This window comes from Numenius arquata, chromosome 12, assembly GCF_964106895.1.
Source record: "Numenius arquata chromosome 12, bNumArq3.hap1.1, whole genome shotgun sequence".
Taxonomy (NCBI): domain Eukaryota; kingdom Metazoa; phylum Chordata; class Aves; order Charadriiformes; family Scolopacidae; genus Numenius; species Numenius arquata.
In genome coordinates, this window is record NC_133587.1 from 34,234,307 (window position 1) to 34,251,262 (window position 16,956).

At 44.2% G+C, this 16,956-nt stretch overlaps 1 protein-coding gene across 3 annotated transcripts in view; it reads right to left on the reverse strand.

Moving 5' to 3' along the window:
* Positions 1-6,735: 6,735 nt before the first annotated feature.
* The window catches only part of ZMYND11 (zinc finger MYND-type containing 11), a 108,450-nt gene continuing 98,229 nt past the window's right edge, over positions 6,736-16,956 (reverse strand). For all 3 annotated transcript variants that reach the window (XM_074157487.1, XM_074157486.1, XM_074157484.1), the window contains 3 exons: positions 15,200-15,472; positions 13,936-14,121; positions 6,736-9,130 (listed from right to left, as the gene is read on the reverse strand). In XM_074157487.1, coding sequence (XP_074013588.1) covers positions 9,008-9,130; positions 13,936-14,121; positions 15,200-15,472 — 582 coding nt within the window. In that variant the 3' untranslated portion in view covers positions 6,736-9,007. The remainder of the gene's footprint in view (positions 9,131-13,935; positions 14,122-15,199; positions 15,473-16,956) is intronic.

Below are 16,956 nucleotides of genomic sequence, written 5' to 3' on the forward strand. Positions count from 1 at the left end.
AAAGGCAGGACTGAAGCAGGGAAGTGCTGAGAGAAGACTAGAGTAAGAAAAGCAGCCGCATGCAAGAAGAAAATAATGTTTCCATGAAGCAGGGTCGGGAGGGGAGTGTGGCATGGGCAGTGTTCATGGAGCAGAGGAAGATGAGAATTTGAGCCAACAACTGCCCAAAAGTAATTAGTGGCCAAGGAGATACACAGGAATTCAACTTTCCACTGCAGACACGTGCTTGTTAACATTTCTGGAATGCCTCTCACAGACATTTGGTTTCGGATACTTTGCTGAAATCCACAGGAGGAATTTCTTCATGTGCCCCCTTCTCTCCCCAGTGCACAGCAGGGTGAGGGTACACACTCGTGTGTGTTTGCAGGGTCTGACAGCCGAGCAGGTGCCCTGCGTGGTGGCGCTGCAGCCGCAGTGGCTCAGCAGAGGTGGGCTCCCTGCACCCGGGCACTGATGGAGACGCACGGCCCGAGGATGCCAGTGGCAGGGGCAGGCGCTGGGCACCCACAGCCTTGGCAACCCACAGCCCACCCTGCCAGGCCAGCAAAAATGGAATGGGGAATGTTTAGTGTCTTCCCTTCCCTCCTCTTACATCTCTTTGGTTAGCAAAGAGAAAGGAAAAAAGGAAGCAAAGTATGTTCTCAGCTATAATTATATTTTCATTCAAAGGATAGAAGCATTTTTTCATTTCAGGGCAAAGCCTTTTAGCAGAACAAGAGGCTTTTAGCTGCAGTTTTAAGCCATAATAAAATGACTATTAGAGATCACTCAATTCTGAGTGTTTTCTAACAAAAACCAGATTTTCTTAAATGAAAACTTTTGTTAAAATGCTCCCATTTCCAGTGGATCACATAGCAGGGTTGCAGTCTCTCTGTGAAAGCAGTGCGATTGCGGTTTTGCCGTGCGTGCGTGGCAACACGTGCTCTTTCATTGCACTTCACTTCCAACCAACAGCACCGTTCGTTTCTCCAGCACAATCAAGCCAACACATCTGCAGGAGAGAGACAAAGTCAGGATGCAATGTGTCAGTCCGAGGGAAACGTGACAAAATGTAAGTGTCAGAGAAAGCAACCAGAAGTGCAGGTTACAGTTAGTCTCTTTGACAGTTTGACATAATTTTAGTTAAAATATATTTGTTCTATTTACCCAGTTTTGATTTGGAAATGCTGAGCCACAGGAGGAATGATAATTAGAGGACATGATGAGAGCACTGGCTCGGTGCAGACCTGAACTTCAATTCATACTCTTATTAAAAAAAAAAAACAAACCCCAAAACCTGTCCCATAAGCCCACATCTGACTTCAGTTTTGAGTATGAATCATCTCTTTGTCAGAGAGCGAGTGTTGTCATGAGGGTCCTCAAAGAGCCGCAGGAGTTTTATGGCTTCTTCGCAGTGCCTGTATGATTCCATGAGAAAGTCCATCGTGGAGGGCTATTCTGAAGTTGGGCACCACCAGCTCCGCTCGACTGACGTGGAGCTGGCACCCTGCACCCCAGTTCATAGGGGAAGGCTGGACTGGAGGAGAACCCCAATCCCGATGTGCCCCATGAGAGACAAGCAAGGAGAGGAGCCCCACTTTGCAACACCAATAGAGTCACACATGACCTTTGAGGTCAGAGGGACGTGATGAACTTGAGTTCAGAAAATGGTGAGAAATTCGGCTGAAATTCCCTTCAGGGCAGTCTTTGCTCCAACAAAAGCCTTTAGAGAACTTTCCCTATCCTTTGTGAGTGTCTTTGCACTGGAGCATTCCTCTCTGAACGCAGGATCAAGCCAACCAAACCATGGATTAAAAAAATTGCTAAGGAAGAAAGAGGATAGAAGAAAGTCAAAGCAGAAAACCCCCTCACCAAAATCCCATGGCTACTTCTTTGGATCCATTTCTGCACTGCTTTTATACAGTCAGCCCTACTGAAGTTGTGTTAATAGAGATTCCAGAGTTGGCCCATATAGAGGATGCTCGGGAATAGGTGTCTCTCACCCCGCTGCTGAGCTAGGCATCCTGCGCAAGCAGAGACCCCAGTGACTACTGCGATGTCATAAAGTGACTTCATTAAAAACATCTATGATGCTGATGTGCAAAAGGACAGCTTTCACCCACATACCAAATTGCCACCCTGTCTTCCTACTGCAGCTTCTGGATGGGCAAATTAAAATGGTCCTCCTCTTCCTTCTCCTCCTCCTCCAAGTGCTGGCACGTTGCTTTGAATTTCAGCCATAGCAGCTGCCATTTAGTGAAGTTCCTCCAAGCTCCAGAAGCTCGCAAGGCTTGGTTCAGTCAACAATCTAGAGGACTTCAAGCTCTGAGGCACTGAGCAGTAACCTACAGAAATAGAGTCTTTAAAGTCTTTTAAGCAAGGGTTGTTGCAGGACATGGAACTCTGGACACGGCTTTGCTGCACCAAAGGGTGATTGCAGTAGGTGGGAGAGATGGAGACACTCCCTCTGCCCCAGGGAGGTGCTGGCCAGAGATCAAGATTAGGTGAAGAATTAAAAATTCTGAACAAGCTGTTACCAGAAAAGCCTGTAAATAGGTTCTGTCTCTGCAGCTAACTCCGTACAGAGAGCATACCCCACCCCCCACCCCGGGAGCCTTCTGCAAAAAGGAAAGGCTTTGGGCAGGGGTGTCCTGCCCAGGAGAAACCCCCACCGGGTGACGGAGCACAGCCCTGAGGGGTGCCAGGGACTGGCTGGGCGGCTGAGGGCACACTGCGGTGAAGCTTTTAAGGGCATCAAGCACGATTTTGGGGAAAGGAGTGGTGGTGGCACTGGTGACCTTCGCGGCACAGGCAGGAGTGATTCCTCAGTCAGTCCCAGGACCACCGAGTCGGTGACCGTGCTGTCCCCTAGGGCAGGGAGGGCTGGCTGCCAGCGCTGGAGGGATCACACCAGGCAGCCCACAAGGGCAAAAGGGTGGAAGTGCCAGGCTGGGGAGGAGTTTGTGGAGGGCTGTAGCTCTTAAACCTGAATTCCTAGTTGCTCTTTCCCTGCGGTGGCAGTGCCATCGCGTCGGCGTGGGACTGCGGGCTGGATCCAGGGTTCACCCATGGGCAGGCACCCAGCACCCTATGGCAGGGACCAACCGTGTGAGCTGCTCCCTGCTTCCCTTTCCAGTCCTAAAACCCAATGTCACCCAGACTGACTGGGGTGAAGTACAAGCTCCAGGGCTTGGCATCTTTTTTTTGCGCAATCACAGCTTTGCAGCCATCCAAATATCGCTCCGAACCACAGTGGCCGCGCTGCTGGTGGGAAGGGGTGAGTGGTCCTGGGCTCCAGCTCAGCATCCATCAGCGCAGAGCGGGTTGCTCACTGCTCACTGTGGGCATCAGGGAGCCCAGAGTTAAAATGCTGCTGGCTCCAGCATCCGCAGGAAGAAATAACAAGCAATTGCATGACTGGGTTGCACATTTCTCCTTTCTTCAGGGGAAAAATAAAAGGCTTTCCGGCACTCGTGGTCTTTACAGACTTGTGAAAAGACATGGAAAGGCTCTGTCACTGGGTCAAGTGTTGTATCAGCCAAGGAAATTCTCTCTCCAGTACATCAGCCACGCATGGCAGCGTTTCTGGCCGTGCTTCTTCTCTGGGAAGGAGATGGTGTTGTTCCTTGGCAGGGGCTGAGCAGCAGCAAAGGCAGCAGAGGAGCTCCCTGCCCGCACCGCGCTGCCCGTGCTGCTGGGGTTTGGATGCTCTCGTGCGGAAATGGCTCCTATTCCTCCTAACAAGGAACAGAAATTCCTCCGAACACCCATTAACAGGGTGCCCTGATGAGCTGAGGAGCACGTGGGTGGCCCACGTCAGGCAAACCCCGCTTTCCTGATGACAGGGGCTTCGAGAGCTGCCGTGTGCGTGGCACCGGTCCCCTTTTTGCTTTTGATGAAGCCATTTTTCGCCTTGAAGGCCCTGTTGCAGGGGACAGAAGCACATTGGTGTGACCAAGTGCAGTGGGATCGTGGCTCCCACACGCTCTTCCCATGGGATGATGAGTGGAAGGGAGCTGGAGACCTTGCCTGGCAGCAAGCGGGGCCCGGAGCCACCTGCGGTGGTTGGCTGCAAACGATACTTCTCCCATTAACGAAGTAGTTAAAAAAAAAGTGCTCTGGCTTTATTAATAAACATTGTTTTGTTCTCCAAAAGGCCTTTTCCAAACACTAGTAAAGCATTTCGGATAACCGGCTTCACAGTGTCGTCTTTATGCAGAACTCGTGTTTATTTTTAGGTCCCTCTCTGGGGCAAATCCTATTTCCATGGAAGTTTCACGCCAGCTTAGTTTTCACTTCCAGGGAGTTAACAGGAACTGGCCAGTGGCTTCGTAAACAAACACGTCTCTCTGCCTTTTCGCATGGCCCCTTCTCTAGCTCTAGGCCTTTCTCCTCTATTATCTTCAATTTTTACTCCCCTTCTATGTAAGAATTATCTGCAAAGCAGACGCTGTGTTCAATTCCAGCCCCTCCATCGCTTGCCGGGCCTGAAGGCATCTTGCTGCACTTCATTGCCCGCGGGGCTGGAGAGGTCCTGGGGCAGGCATGGCCACAGGGAGCGGGAGAGGCAATTTAAAGTTAATTTTCTCTGGGTTCTTGCTTTCTTTTTCTGATTTTACTATTTTGAATCTTTAGCAACCCAGCATTTCTTTTTTTAAAGCGCATTACTCAGAGTCTAACATACTTTTGATCCTTTTGACATCTGGAAATAGGGTTTATTAAGATAAAATATGACATTTTTTTTCCAGGGTTTTGGAAGGTTCACAATGTTTTTTTCCTTTTACCTCACCTTTAAACCTCTTCCATTTAAAATCAAAAATATTCTATTATTCTCATAAATGGATGAACCTTTTCACTTGCAATTGAATTTCCTTAATGTGCAACAATGTGCAGGAAGGGTCTTTCTGGTTTTGATGCCTACACCCCCACCCCTCCCAGTCTGATTTATGAAAGCATTTGGAAAGCACAAGCCCAGATCGCGTATGTGCTCTCTCTCAGTGAGGCTAAAACTGGCTGGGTAGCCCCTGACTACCGGTAACAAATCCCAAACATATTTGACATACTCGGTCCCTTCAGCTCGGGAAGCGCAGAGCAGCCCTGAGCCGGGCAGCTCGCTCCACCTAAAGGAAGCAGGAGGCAGAAACCACTGCTCCTCCTTATTGAAACAGAATAATACCCAGAGTTGAAATTATTAATTAACAACAACACTAATGTTAATGATAAAACAATAGTCATCATGATAAAAAAATAGGAAAAGCCAAGAAGAAAAGGCCAAATGCTGCCTTTAACCCTCTGGAGGCACTAAGGTACAACCCCGTCTGCCGGGTGAAGACGCAGCAGCTCAGAGGAACCCCTGCTCGTCCTAAAGGTGCTGGTGGAAGGGACTTAGGGGCAGTGCAAGGACAAACGTCCTCCACTTTGCAGGGATGGCTTTACAGCATGGGAGGTGTGATGGGGTACGGGGGCTGACAGAGGGACATGTGATCGGGTATGGGGGGTGACAGTGGGACATGTGATGGGGTATGGGGGGGTGACAGAGGGACTTGTGATGGGGAATGGAGGTGGGGGTGGGAAGCTGCCGTGACACCTGGAAAGCATTCAACCTGTTTGGTCCTGCTAGCAGCCCCACTGGTGACACTTAAACTAGGGAGGGGAGTGGGGGGAGCGTTTCCACAGGGGATTTCTGCCAGGGGGTGCTGGTGAGTGGTTCTGTGCCTGGGCGGGGGTGGGGGGGGGGAACCGCAGTCACCAAAGAGGAGAAGGGAAAGGAGCTCGAGGGGGATGCAGCTTCTTCCTGCCCCGGCTTTGCTGGCTCCAGCCAGCAGAAATGATTCGTTTGCAACATGTGTGCCGTGCTTGTTATCTGTATTTCACCCAGTTTCATCAAGGTGAATAAGTAAAATTTGCAGTCCTGGGTTAAATGCTATCACTCCTGTAAGAAGAGAAAAGTTTGGAGAGTAAAATAATAACAAACTTTTGCAGGCTTTTAAAATATTTTTTTATTTTTTTCCTCCCCCTGGGACTAGCTAGTCTTGCCAGGTCTTAATTCCCACAGGGAAATTCTTAATTACCACAGAGAAATCAATTCCCACAGCATCCCTCCGGCCACCCTGGGTCACAAGGGGGCTCCAGGACAACTTTCCTGCCTGTGGTTGTCCCCAAATGTCCCTTTCTCTTGAGAGTGGCCCAGCACGGGCCCCTGGCTCCCTTGGGCACCTTTCTGGCAGCGAGTCCCAACTTCAAAAACAAGGGAGGGAGACGGGATCTCCCAGGGGGGGTCCGTGTGCGTAAGAGGAACACTGCCGCCATCCGGGCTGGAGCTGGGTTCACAGAGTCCCCTCAGTCCCTCCAGAGAAAATTATTTTATTAATAAAATACAGAACAGGCGCGGGCGCAGGGGTGATGGCTGGGTTAGGGAGGAGGCAGAGTGGGGCCGCTGGTGAGGGGAGGTCTGTGAGCCCCCCCGCAGCTGCTGCCAGCGCAGGACCTGGCATTAAAGCCAGAACATGACGGGGACAGCCCTGAGAGGCTGCTGGCCCTGAACGGGCCAAAAAGGTTCATTTCAGTGCCGAGAGGCGTTTCCGCTCAAGCCCTGGCATGGATCTGCCCGCTGACCCCGAGTCAGGAGCAAGGTCCCCCCGAGCCCCATCCACAGCCCCGTCCTTCCAGGCCAGGAGATGCAAGAATGGCAGCCTGACGCACGGCCACCCAAGGACGTGAGGACAACGGGCCAAGATCAACACAGACACTTTCAGTGAGGGTTTTTTTTAAATACATTTATTAACCAATGTTAACACATTAAATGACTCTATATATTGCTAGTCAGAGCAGCTTACAAAATGCCAGAATGCATCATAAACTGGACAGCCACAATGAATAATTACAATGTGCATAGTGGCTAAGCTCAACACTTTAATATAGCTTTATGATTTGCAGAAAAATTAATTTTAAATCATGATTCCTAAAACAATCAATTGTAATTTTACCTAAAACTTATACAAAACCAGGCCACAATCTTTTTTTTTTTTGTTTTGTTTTTTTTTTTTTTCTTTAAAACACACAGTTTTCACGCTGTAGTAACTTGGAAATGTGCAACCGTGTCAACAGAGACAAAAAAGCCAAAGTAACACGAATCTTACTTTCATGCAGCTATCAGTTAAATATTACATATTCTGGAATGATTTTACACCAAAAATATTTCCACAATAACTTGCTTTCATAGGGGTGGATCGAAGTTTTGGAACTTGTAAAGTAATCGAACAAGATTGATTTTTAGTTGTGAAGTGTTTTACAGTCACAACACAGAGGCGACAAAAGTTAATTACACATTTATCAGGCAATAACGTAGCTGTGGTAATACAAGTTACCATCTACTTACTATTTTTTCCAATCAACTTACCACTTAATTTCTGCAACATATTGGGCATTATTTGGCAATATCTAGTCAATTAACTTATATCACCACTGTAAGTAAAAAAGATCAGGATTTCAGTGGTAGTTCACAGAAGTCTTAGTTATATTTTCATCTTTACAATGACCCTGACAAATCCTAGAGAAAACTTTTTTAAAGGCTTTCCTCCTGATTCTTCAGCTTCCATCGTTCCATCATGTAATTGCTTTCAATAAATATCAAAGATCTAAATAAATATTTACAAATTATTCCTCTAACTTCTCAAAAAATAGCTGGATGATTAATGGGCGTATGACTCAGTCTAAGACCAATCTTTGAATGAAACTAAAATGCGGAGACACTTTAAAAGAAAAGCTATTTAAGTAAGCTTTACATCTATTTAAAAAATTGTCTCTGAACATGGATGCAATTCATATATCTATATATAAAACAAACAAAAAGAAAATAATTTTTCAACTATCGATCCATTCCTATTGGTAATGCTTCTTAATCCAGACATTCCGCAAAATACAGACTTTTTACAAATCACGGCATCTTTAATACAAGAAAATTAACATGCATTATTCTTCATTCTGAGTACAGTGATGGAGCTCATTATTAGGCAATGACCCATTACTACAAACATAACGGCTTCTGTGAAACTTAAGTGCTTTTTCTCCTTTTATTATCAAGTTACAATGGACCAGGTGACACCAGATCATAGGCAGTCGAATGACATTGGATTGGGGAGGCCGAAGGGGGGCACAATAAAGAAATTTGTATGCCTCATAATTCTGTGTATGAATAAAGGTAGTTGGTTTTTTTGTTGGTTTTTTTGGCTTTTCTTATTCTTGTTACAAGCACTCATGTTAGGACAAAGATGAAATGTGCAAACTTCAAAATTTAAATATTCATTTTTCTCTAAGATCCAGCTCAGTAAAAGATTACCCCAGTTCCCTGTGATTTTAAACTACAAGATCAAAGCTAATATTTTGTTATAAAAGTTATATATTGAAAAGAAATAATGAAAATAAAACACAGTTGGGAAATATTTAAGAAAAAATACGCAGGACTAGCACCTGCTGTGTCAACCCTGTTCCCTAAATTCAATCATGTACCCACTGGTATAACCAATAGATAATGCCTTTAAACAGTAAAATTAAGCTGAACAAAACCAGCTCAACAAGGTTAAGAAATAAATGTTACATCAAGGTAGTATGCTTCGTTTTTCTGAAACAGTTCTATACTTCTTACATTCAGATCCAGTTTTTAAATGTTCCTTTTGTTAAACTTGCATGATTTTTTTTATTTTTAGATCTGCTGTTTTTAAAGATTAAAATCTCTGTAAAACCTAAAAATGTTTTAAAATTTGCTGAAAATGCAACAAATCCTCTAGTTTAAAATTATTTAAAGTAACCTGCTCCCACAGATGTTAAATTCGTTTCGCCGACAAAATTTTGGAGGAGCTTTCAACAGAAGATTGAAATTACTGTGCAAAATTTCTTTTACGAAAAGTGTTTAAAGGCTGGTGCAAAATGGGAAGCAAATTCTAAACAATTTTGGCTTCTTGGAAACAAAAACCGCTGTGTCTGAGAATAGCAATCATCGGGGTGGTTTTCTAGGGGCGGAGTAACTCTTTCATCTTTTCCTGCGGCAGGTACGTTTGTGTTCAGCATGCCAGTGCTCCTGCTGACACTTGATGGAGCAGTAGGAAGTGTTCCAGCAGCAGTGGTACATGGCCTCCTCTTCACAGTTGTAGCACTGGGGGGAACAAACAGGAGATTACCACCCTCGCAGGACCCCTCCTTCCCAACACAAGTGCTCTCACCTGCCCATGGATCTACCAGCGCACGCAGAGCAATACTTCTCTTTTATTTATGCTCGGGGCAGCCAAAAGGCAGGAGGGCATTTTTCACACATGCTGGGTAAAGCAGCAATCTTTAGTAAATCTGCACAATGCTTTCACATTTTCTGGAGTCTGGATTATTGCTTTTGAAAAAAATCATCTCTCATTGAAGAAAACTAACCTCTCAGGGCAGTGGACTGACATTTTTCAGCTACGCAGTGCAGGAACCATCTTTTACCCTACATTTGTATAATGGCACCCTGATCTATGTCTTAAAAGCTACGATAAATCAAGAGGCACTTCTGGCGTGAACAGGTTCTGTGCAAGCTTGAAAAACCTGCGTTTTTGAGGTTTCTTTACCAGCCTGACCTTTCCAGAGGTTTCTGAGGAAGGTCCTTTTGGTCTAGGAAAACCTCAAAAGCCACAACAACAACATGATTGGAGAAAAGAATAATGCTTTACCGAGTGGTTTGTTATGGCCCATTTAGGGTAGGTCTGCAAGGAGGCTACTGTCGTTGGGGATTGTTGGCTGCCAGAAAGCGCTGCCACCTCGTGAAAACAAAACCTTGTGAAAACAAAACCTCGTGCTGCATTGGTGCCACTGAGAAGAGCAAGACAGAGCCTTTTCCTTCAAGTCTTCCAGAAACCAGAGAAGGCCTGGCGTACGCTGGATGGCTACCTGGGCTCCTGCCCCTTGTCATGCCTGCCAGGATGGCACAAAACTCCTGAAAGAAGAGACGCTGCACAGCCCGTGATTTCTGCAGAAACACCCGGTTCTGGGGAGTGCTGCAGCACAGAGGATTTCTGCCCCAGGACACACAGAATGCCCCCAGTTTCCTGGTAGCTGGAAGGGCTACCTGGAAAATAACCCTGTGTCCTCTGAGGAACTAAAAAAAGGGAATCAACATGCTGGTCGACATCACTGGTGGTTAACAAGGAGATATGCTGCCAGACGGGTGATGTGTCCTATCACCACGTGGTTCTATACCACTTGAGGGAGTGCTGCAAAAACACTAACTCTCATTCTAACAAAATCTTGTAAAGCTGGGTGGCGTAGCTGCTAAAGGAGCCGCTTATATTCAGTGCCCTTGAAAGCCAGGTCCTAATATTCTCAGATTTGTCTTTCTGAATTTGGTCTGCTCAAAATCAGAGAGTACCTTTATGAATTCAGTCTGAAATGCCTATCGCATGATGGGGAACAGAGGGAGGGATATCGCGCAGTCTGTGCAGGCTGCTATCAAACCATAGAACGACACACAATTACACAATGTCCTGTCTAGCTACAGCATTGATAATAAAACAGAGAATTACAAAGAAAACAAACCCAACTGCCTTAAAACAAAACAAAACCACAACAACCCTACACGCTCTAAAAGACAGATCCAAGAAAGCCAACATTTGCATTGGCTAAACCGATAGCTATTTATTTACATCAGCAGTAAAGGGACTGCCCTAGCTGCATGAGAAGGGAACCTCTCCATTTTCCTTTTATAACTTAGCTCCAGGGAAGTTTATTTGTAGAAATGTCTGCAAACAAGTGTCCTCTCGAGAGCAGTTTTCCTGGTTTTTCATGTTGCTGGCTGCCCACAGGCCTGTGGGAACCATTAGGATCATCCGCTGGAAAGGTGCAGGAACAGCTGTGTCTCTCCATTACATACTGCGTGGGCCTCAGCCCAGAGACCAGCTCCACATCTGCTCGCTTGGAGAGATCAAAAAAAGCTAAGACAGGAGAGGACAACTGATCTGTGGGTCCTGCACTTCCCTTTACATATGCCGGCCATAAGTGTGGGATGTAAATCTCCACTTACAAAAGGAAAATAGTGTCATCTAAGTTGGTACCAGCACATGTGGCAGAGAAGGCAAAATGCCAGCTGGCCTCAGGCCTCCTCTTTCCTTTGTATTTTCCTCTTTCTAAGCGTTATCAATCACTTGTGCTTTTGTTTCAGACAGTACATGTTACAGACAATGCTCATTCACTTGAAAACAATCTATTACAAGTTAGAATAAATATACATGTAAATATAACTGAAAGAGACAGAAGTTAAAAATTAACTATAAAAATGAACTATGCACCAATTTAAATGAGGGTTATATGCAAACAAAAGAACTAGGAAAAATAAAAAAAAAGAAACATTATTAAGACCGGCACTCTAGCCTGTGTTCTGGAGGCCATCAAATTGCATCATCTCATGATCGTTATTCCTGCCTTTACATTTTTTCCTTTTGTTTGCTATTTGCTTGAGGTACCTGTATTAAATCCAATTTTTCTGGAGGTATAAAAATGAAATTGGGTTAAACCAAGGGGACTGTGACCAGTTAGAGCAACAGAAAAATTTCGTTCTTTAACTATGTGTTAGGCTCCTGAGGGCTGGGAGTGCATCTTCTCGTGTGCCTGGACACCACCAGCAAAACAATCCCTTCATCCTGACTGGATTTTTTTTTTTTTTAGGTACGAGAAAAAAGACAAATATAGCGTGAATAATAGCAGCTGTATTCCCAAGCTGAGACACCCGCATTACGTAAAACCAGAGGTCTCTGCTTCTAATTAAAAGCAAAGCCACCAAACCTCATTTAGTATGTGTGTTAATTACATGAGATTTTGGTAAGGAGGTATCATTATTATAATGGCAGCATACAAGAGCGGTACTACACACCAGGGACTGTCATTAGTACCACCGAAGGAAAAATCACTGGGGAGTTGTGTAATTGGACCAAGTCCAGCTGCCTGAGGCTGTGTGCTGGCAGGCAGATCCATCAGCCTGAATGCAAAGGTGTTTATCCTCACCCTCCCTTCCTGCCACATGCAAACCAGTTGCCTCTACAATGCCTTCATTTAAGGCGGTGATTGACAGATAGTTCTGGGGCCACAGAAATAGGCAAGACTGTCAAATGCTCTTTATATCTTTATTTGTCTTGCTCAGAAAGAGGCTTTATGCACATGATCATAAGATGTGGTAGCGGGGCACTCTCTGATTAGGCTAAAGGATACAGTAAAGCCACATTGGAGCAGATGAAAGTAAGTCTCAGGAGTCTCTTTCATAAATTCTGCCTTCAAAAAAAACCAAAAAGCAGCTATAGCTAAGAGTCCAGGCTCACAATCAAGTTACTGTGATTGAGTTACTGCGTATCAGCTGAATGGTGGCAACAGATCACATGTGCCCTCTTAACTTCTGACAGAAGAGAGCTAATTTGACGTAGTTCTATAGTGGGCAAAGGCAATTCAATTTCCCTCTCAAGTGCCACAGGCAAAAGTGTGCATGCAGACACCCGCAGTTGGTGACTCATTAAACACTGTAACTTGATCAAGTCGGAGACCTAAATAACTCCTCTGGTCTGCAGAGACAGGTAGACAAGGAGGAATTTTCCAACTGACAGAGACCCAAGCACTGCGGTGTCATAACACCCACAGTAAAATCTCTGCGAGCAACAGAAATGAAGACTCGACAGGAGCTCTGGCATTTGAAGTAATTCTTCTCTTTCGAAAAAACCAACTCGTAACTGTGATAGTCGGCAACTGATTCTCTCGCCTTAGTATTTATTTCACTCTTCTGCAGAGCGGAGTTTTCTCTGCAGGGACCATCATTTCATCTGTAAGAACAAGGACTAATGAGGCTGAACATAAACAAACAGCCCTTTATAGTGGAAGACAAACGGGGGCTGTGGGACGAGCCAGGGCTGGCTGTCCCCGGGCGGCAGTGGCAGTGGGATGACGGCTGTCCCTCGCTGCCTCAGATCAGCGTGCCATCTTGTGGCAAGCCACCCGCTCAGCTGCATCCGGCAAAATCAAAGCTCAAAAGGAGGCGAGTAGAAAATCTTGTACCCGCCCTCCCGTATTTTACAGACAGCTATTACAGTGCAGTGTGATTTCCTGAACAATGGCTTTCATTTCCTTTTTGTATGAAAATTAACAAAGAAATAGCAAAGTCTGTGTGTGTGCCAGGCTCACCGCTCCTCAGCATAACCCCCACTCTGTTATGGGCTACCAGCATGGTATTATTGCAATGTTTGAATCGATGCTGTAACAGCCATGTGGGAAAACACACTTCTGGCTTGAAAAGAAAACAGGAGACGCAACGAAAAATGAAAACAAACAAAACAAACAAAAATAGGGAAAAGTTTGCAACATGTAACAGACTGGTATGTTAGATGCCTGTTTTCACTTTTCTAAAGGGCATACAAACACGGTTTTTGAAGGCAATGCTGCAGATTTGGGCTTAAGGACTGAACAAGGGAGGGAAATACATTTCAGAAAGTCACGTCTTAAATACAAAAGAACATAAAAGAGCTGCAGAAAAAACTAGGAGAGGAAAAGGCCAAAAGGATATCACTACCAGCATTATTAGCAAGGGAATCCAAACTGATGCAGCCAGATACTGTACTCTCTGGGGCCTTGAGATCAAAGGAGTGTGAACATAATGCAAAACGTGTCTTATATAGAGTAAAAATGCATTTAGAAAAAAGTCTTTTGATACTAACATCTGATGGAACTCAAGAAGATGGTGCTGTTAACACTACTTAATTAAAAAGGAAAGTAATCATAACTTCGAGTTGAAATTTGGGGGTTAAGAAAATTTGAAAGCAGTCATTTGAAGGAGAAAACCTTGAGGCTGAAAGACCAGTGAAAGAGCAGAGCAGTTAAAAGTAAGGAAGAAATCACCCTCCATTGCCCTGCAGTATGCATTTCCACTTATTCTCCTGTAATAAATTTTTTGACACTTACCCACTGCTTTTTCTTGGTCTGGGAAATCAGTTGCTTATGCTGGCCTGCTAGCTTCTTAATTTCTTCTAAAAATTCTTCTTTGCACTTCTCCTTTACCTGCTTACACTTTCTGTCCATCTCTCCTTGTGCGTTGGCCACAGCTTTATTTACAGCCTGCCTTTTCTCTTCTTCCATCTCTGTACGCAGCTGCCATAAGAAAGTCAGCAGAGCAAGTCAATGGACAGCTAGTGGAATAAAAGTATCTTCTTTAAACCTCTATTACTGATGTGATTGGAGGTCACATAATTAAAGATTTCTCCTATTTAGAAAACAAAAAGTTCTCTCCTTTAGAGTTATAACAAAACTTCCATCCCATAAGAAACATTCAAAATAAAAATGCTACCATATTTCTATTCTACTAGGCATCTACAAAAACAGCTAAATGGGTTCCATGTATATTTTGTCAACGATCAGTTTACAAATTTACGAATTTATCATAGACTAAGATTTTGTCTCATCCAAATTACAACCACATATAAATCTGCAGCAAGGGCACAATGGAAAATACAAAATAGAACATCGCTGAGTTCAGTAAAAGGTACATTTTAGTATTCATTGTCAGTGGTATTCCTTTGCCCTTGCTCAGTTATCTAAAAGTTTAGTGTCTTAATCTTACAGGATTAACACCTTAACTCTCTGGGTTCTTTCATAGTACTTCATCCAGAAGGAAATTCATCTTGTCTTACGACAGGTACTTAAGAGACGTCAGACAAACCATCCTCTAAATTGTCCTGCTCTCTCTAGCCAAAGGTGACAAGCTCAGGCTCAGATATTGAACTTTAAACAGATTTTCATTAGATCAGAAAATTAAAAAAAAATTTCAGTGAATCTATTTAATGTTTAGCTCAGAAGGTTGAGAAAAGAGGAGTTATTTAGGAATAGCATTTAAACACCACCATTGTTTACTACCACACTTGACAATAGAGACAAAGGCTTTGGAAATGGATACTCATGAATGAACAATTAGTTTCATTTTTGGATCACAAACTGATTCCACTGGACAAGAATCAAAAAAAGCAGGAGTTTTCTGTTTAAACTAAGGTCTTTTGGTAGAGAAATGGTCTAAAAAGCAATAATGAAGACTATTTTTATGTGGTCCCTTTGGAAAAGGGTTTTCATTCATTTTCTTAAGAGTGGATGTTACAAAAGTAGAAAAGAATGTGAAAAAAATCTACACTTCTCCACTCCTCAAACCAGAGTGTAGGTGGTGTTCGGCAAGTGTTACCTTTTCCACTGCCTCTCGCACAACTCTCTCAGTTTCTCTTTTGTGATCAGCTTTCATCCTGTCCTTGAAATCATTAAAGATTTTGGTGTATTTGTCATGGCACATGTTCTGACACACTCCATCATTACTGGTCTGGGTGCTCCGATGCAGCATTTTTGGAGAAGAGGCACTTAACTTCTTGGTCTGAGTTGAGACTGAAACTTTTTCAATGGGCTGAGGCATTGTGGGAATTTCCTGGCTTGAACTTACTGCTTCAGTTTCAGGTTCTGGCTCCTACAGAGAAAGAACAAACTTGTAAAAACCATATATCAAAATAGAACAGGTTAGCTTTCAGTTCTCCCTGGAGAAAAAAAAATGTTATATGACTAATGCCAGCGTAATTATTGTGAAAGGTGTCCGTTGAAGACCTTTAGTACTAAAGGTACATTGGATCCCTGAGGAAAGCCAGCATGACAGTGGTAGCCTCTTTGGTCAGGCTTTTCTGACTCCAGAAGGAAGTACAGGTATGGCATCAGTGTGACATGCTCACCAGCCTTGCTTCCCAAAAAGTACCACCAACATCAGAGGCTATGCTGAATCACTGCATATCCCTTGGGATTACTAAAGGGTTGCTATAGATTTTTCTCCCTACCATTCTCCCTGAAGAGACTGTGGCCAATGTGCCTGAATTATTTTGGCAAACTCTGGATGTACTCTGGCACAACAGGCTCCACTGGAGTCTGTAATATTCCACTGATTTCACAGAACTGCTGCAAAGATTGATTAGTACTTCAAAGGTGCTTTGAAGATGAAAGACTAATGAGTGTCTAAGTCTTGCTTCCAATAATATAGAACTAGACTTGGATGACCACAGAAGTTTTCTGTAATTACACAATTATCAAGAAAGAAATCATAGCTACTGTAGTGTACTGTACTGAATTTAGCTGCCTATGTTGTTACACTGTAACACCAATTGTTCCTGCTCTTTCGGACAGATAGAAATAATACCCCTGCAAACTCTTCTTGATATTTGAAGTGTCTGAAGAAATGGACGAACCTTACTTGTTTGTTTGCTTGTTTGGACTTAGATTTTTTAAAGTTCATTTAAGAGTGTACAGACAAAGCACACAGTCCTTGTAACACCAGACTTGGTCAGGACTGGACTTGGTGCTTGTCTGTGTGATGGGGCACTGCTCACACCAATCAAAAGGCTGACTGTGTATTCCTTTTTGCAACCAATTACTCCCTAATAGGTCACTGTGATGACTTTTGGATCACTGATCAAATACGAGCAGAGCTAAGAAGGCAAATGTTAAGACATAAATGTTAAGACATATGACAGCATTTGCTTGACAGAAAACACAATAAAAATGATGAGACATCCTAAACTGTAGTCTCCCTGTCTTGCACTCAGATATAGTTTGTGCCCCAGGAAGAGCAAACTGTGTGTCACTGAAGGTGACACCATGAAGGTGCCTTACCCTGTGGTATCAGACACAACGGGGAGGCAGGTACCCAGCTATAATGTCTGTGTTTCAGGCACCAGGGCCATCCCACAGAACTCCGCTGCTAAACTTCCTGAACCCTCCTCTGTAACGGAGTCCTGAGTCCTCTTCCGAGAACTGTGCATATGTGCAACTTTTTCTTAGTGTTCAGCATGCAGCTGAAACAAGGCCAGGAAAAAGCAGTCAAAAGTTAGGAAATACGAGATTTATGGCTGCCTCAGTAACTGCCCCCTTGTGTACAAGCACAATAATACAGTCCCTTGGTTACACGGT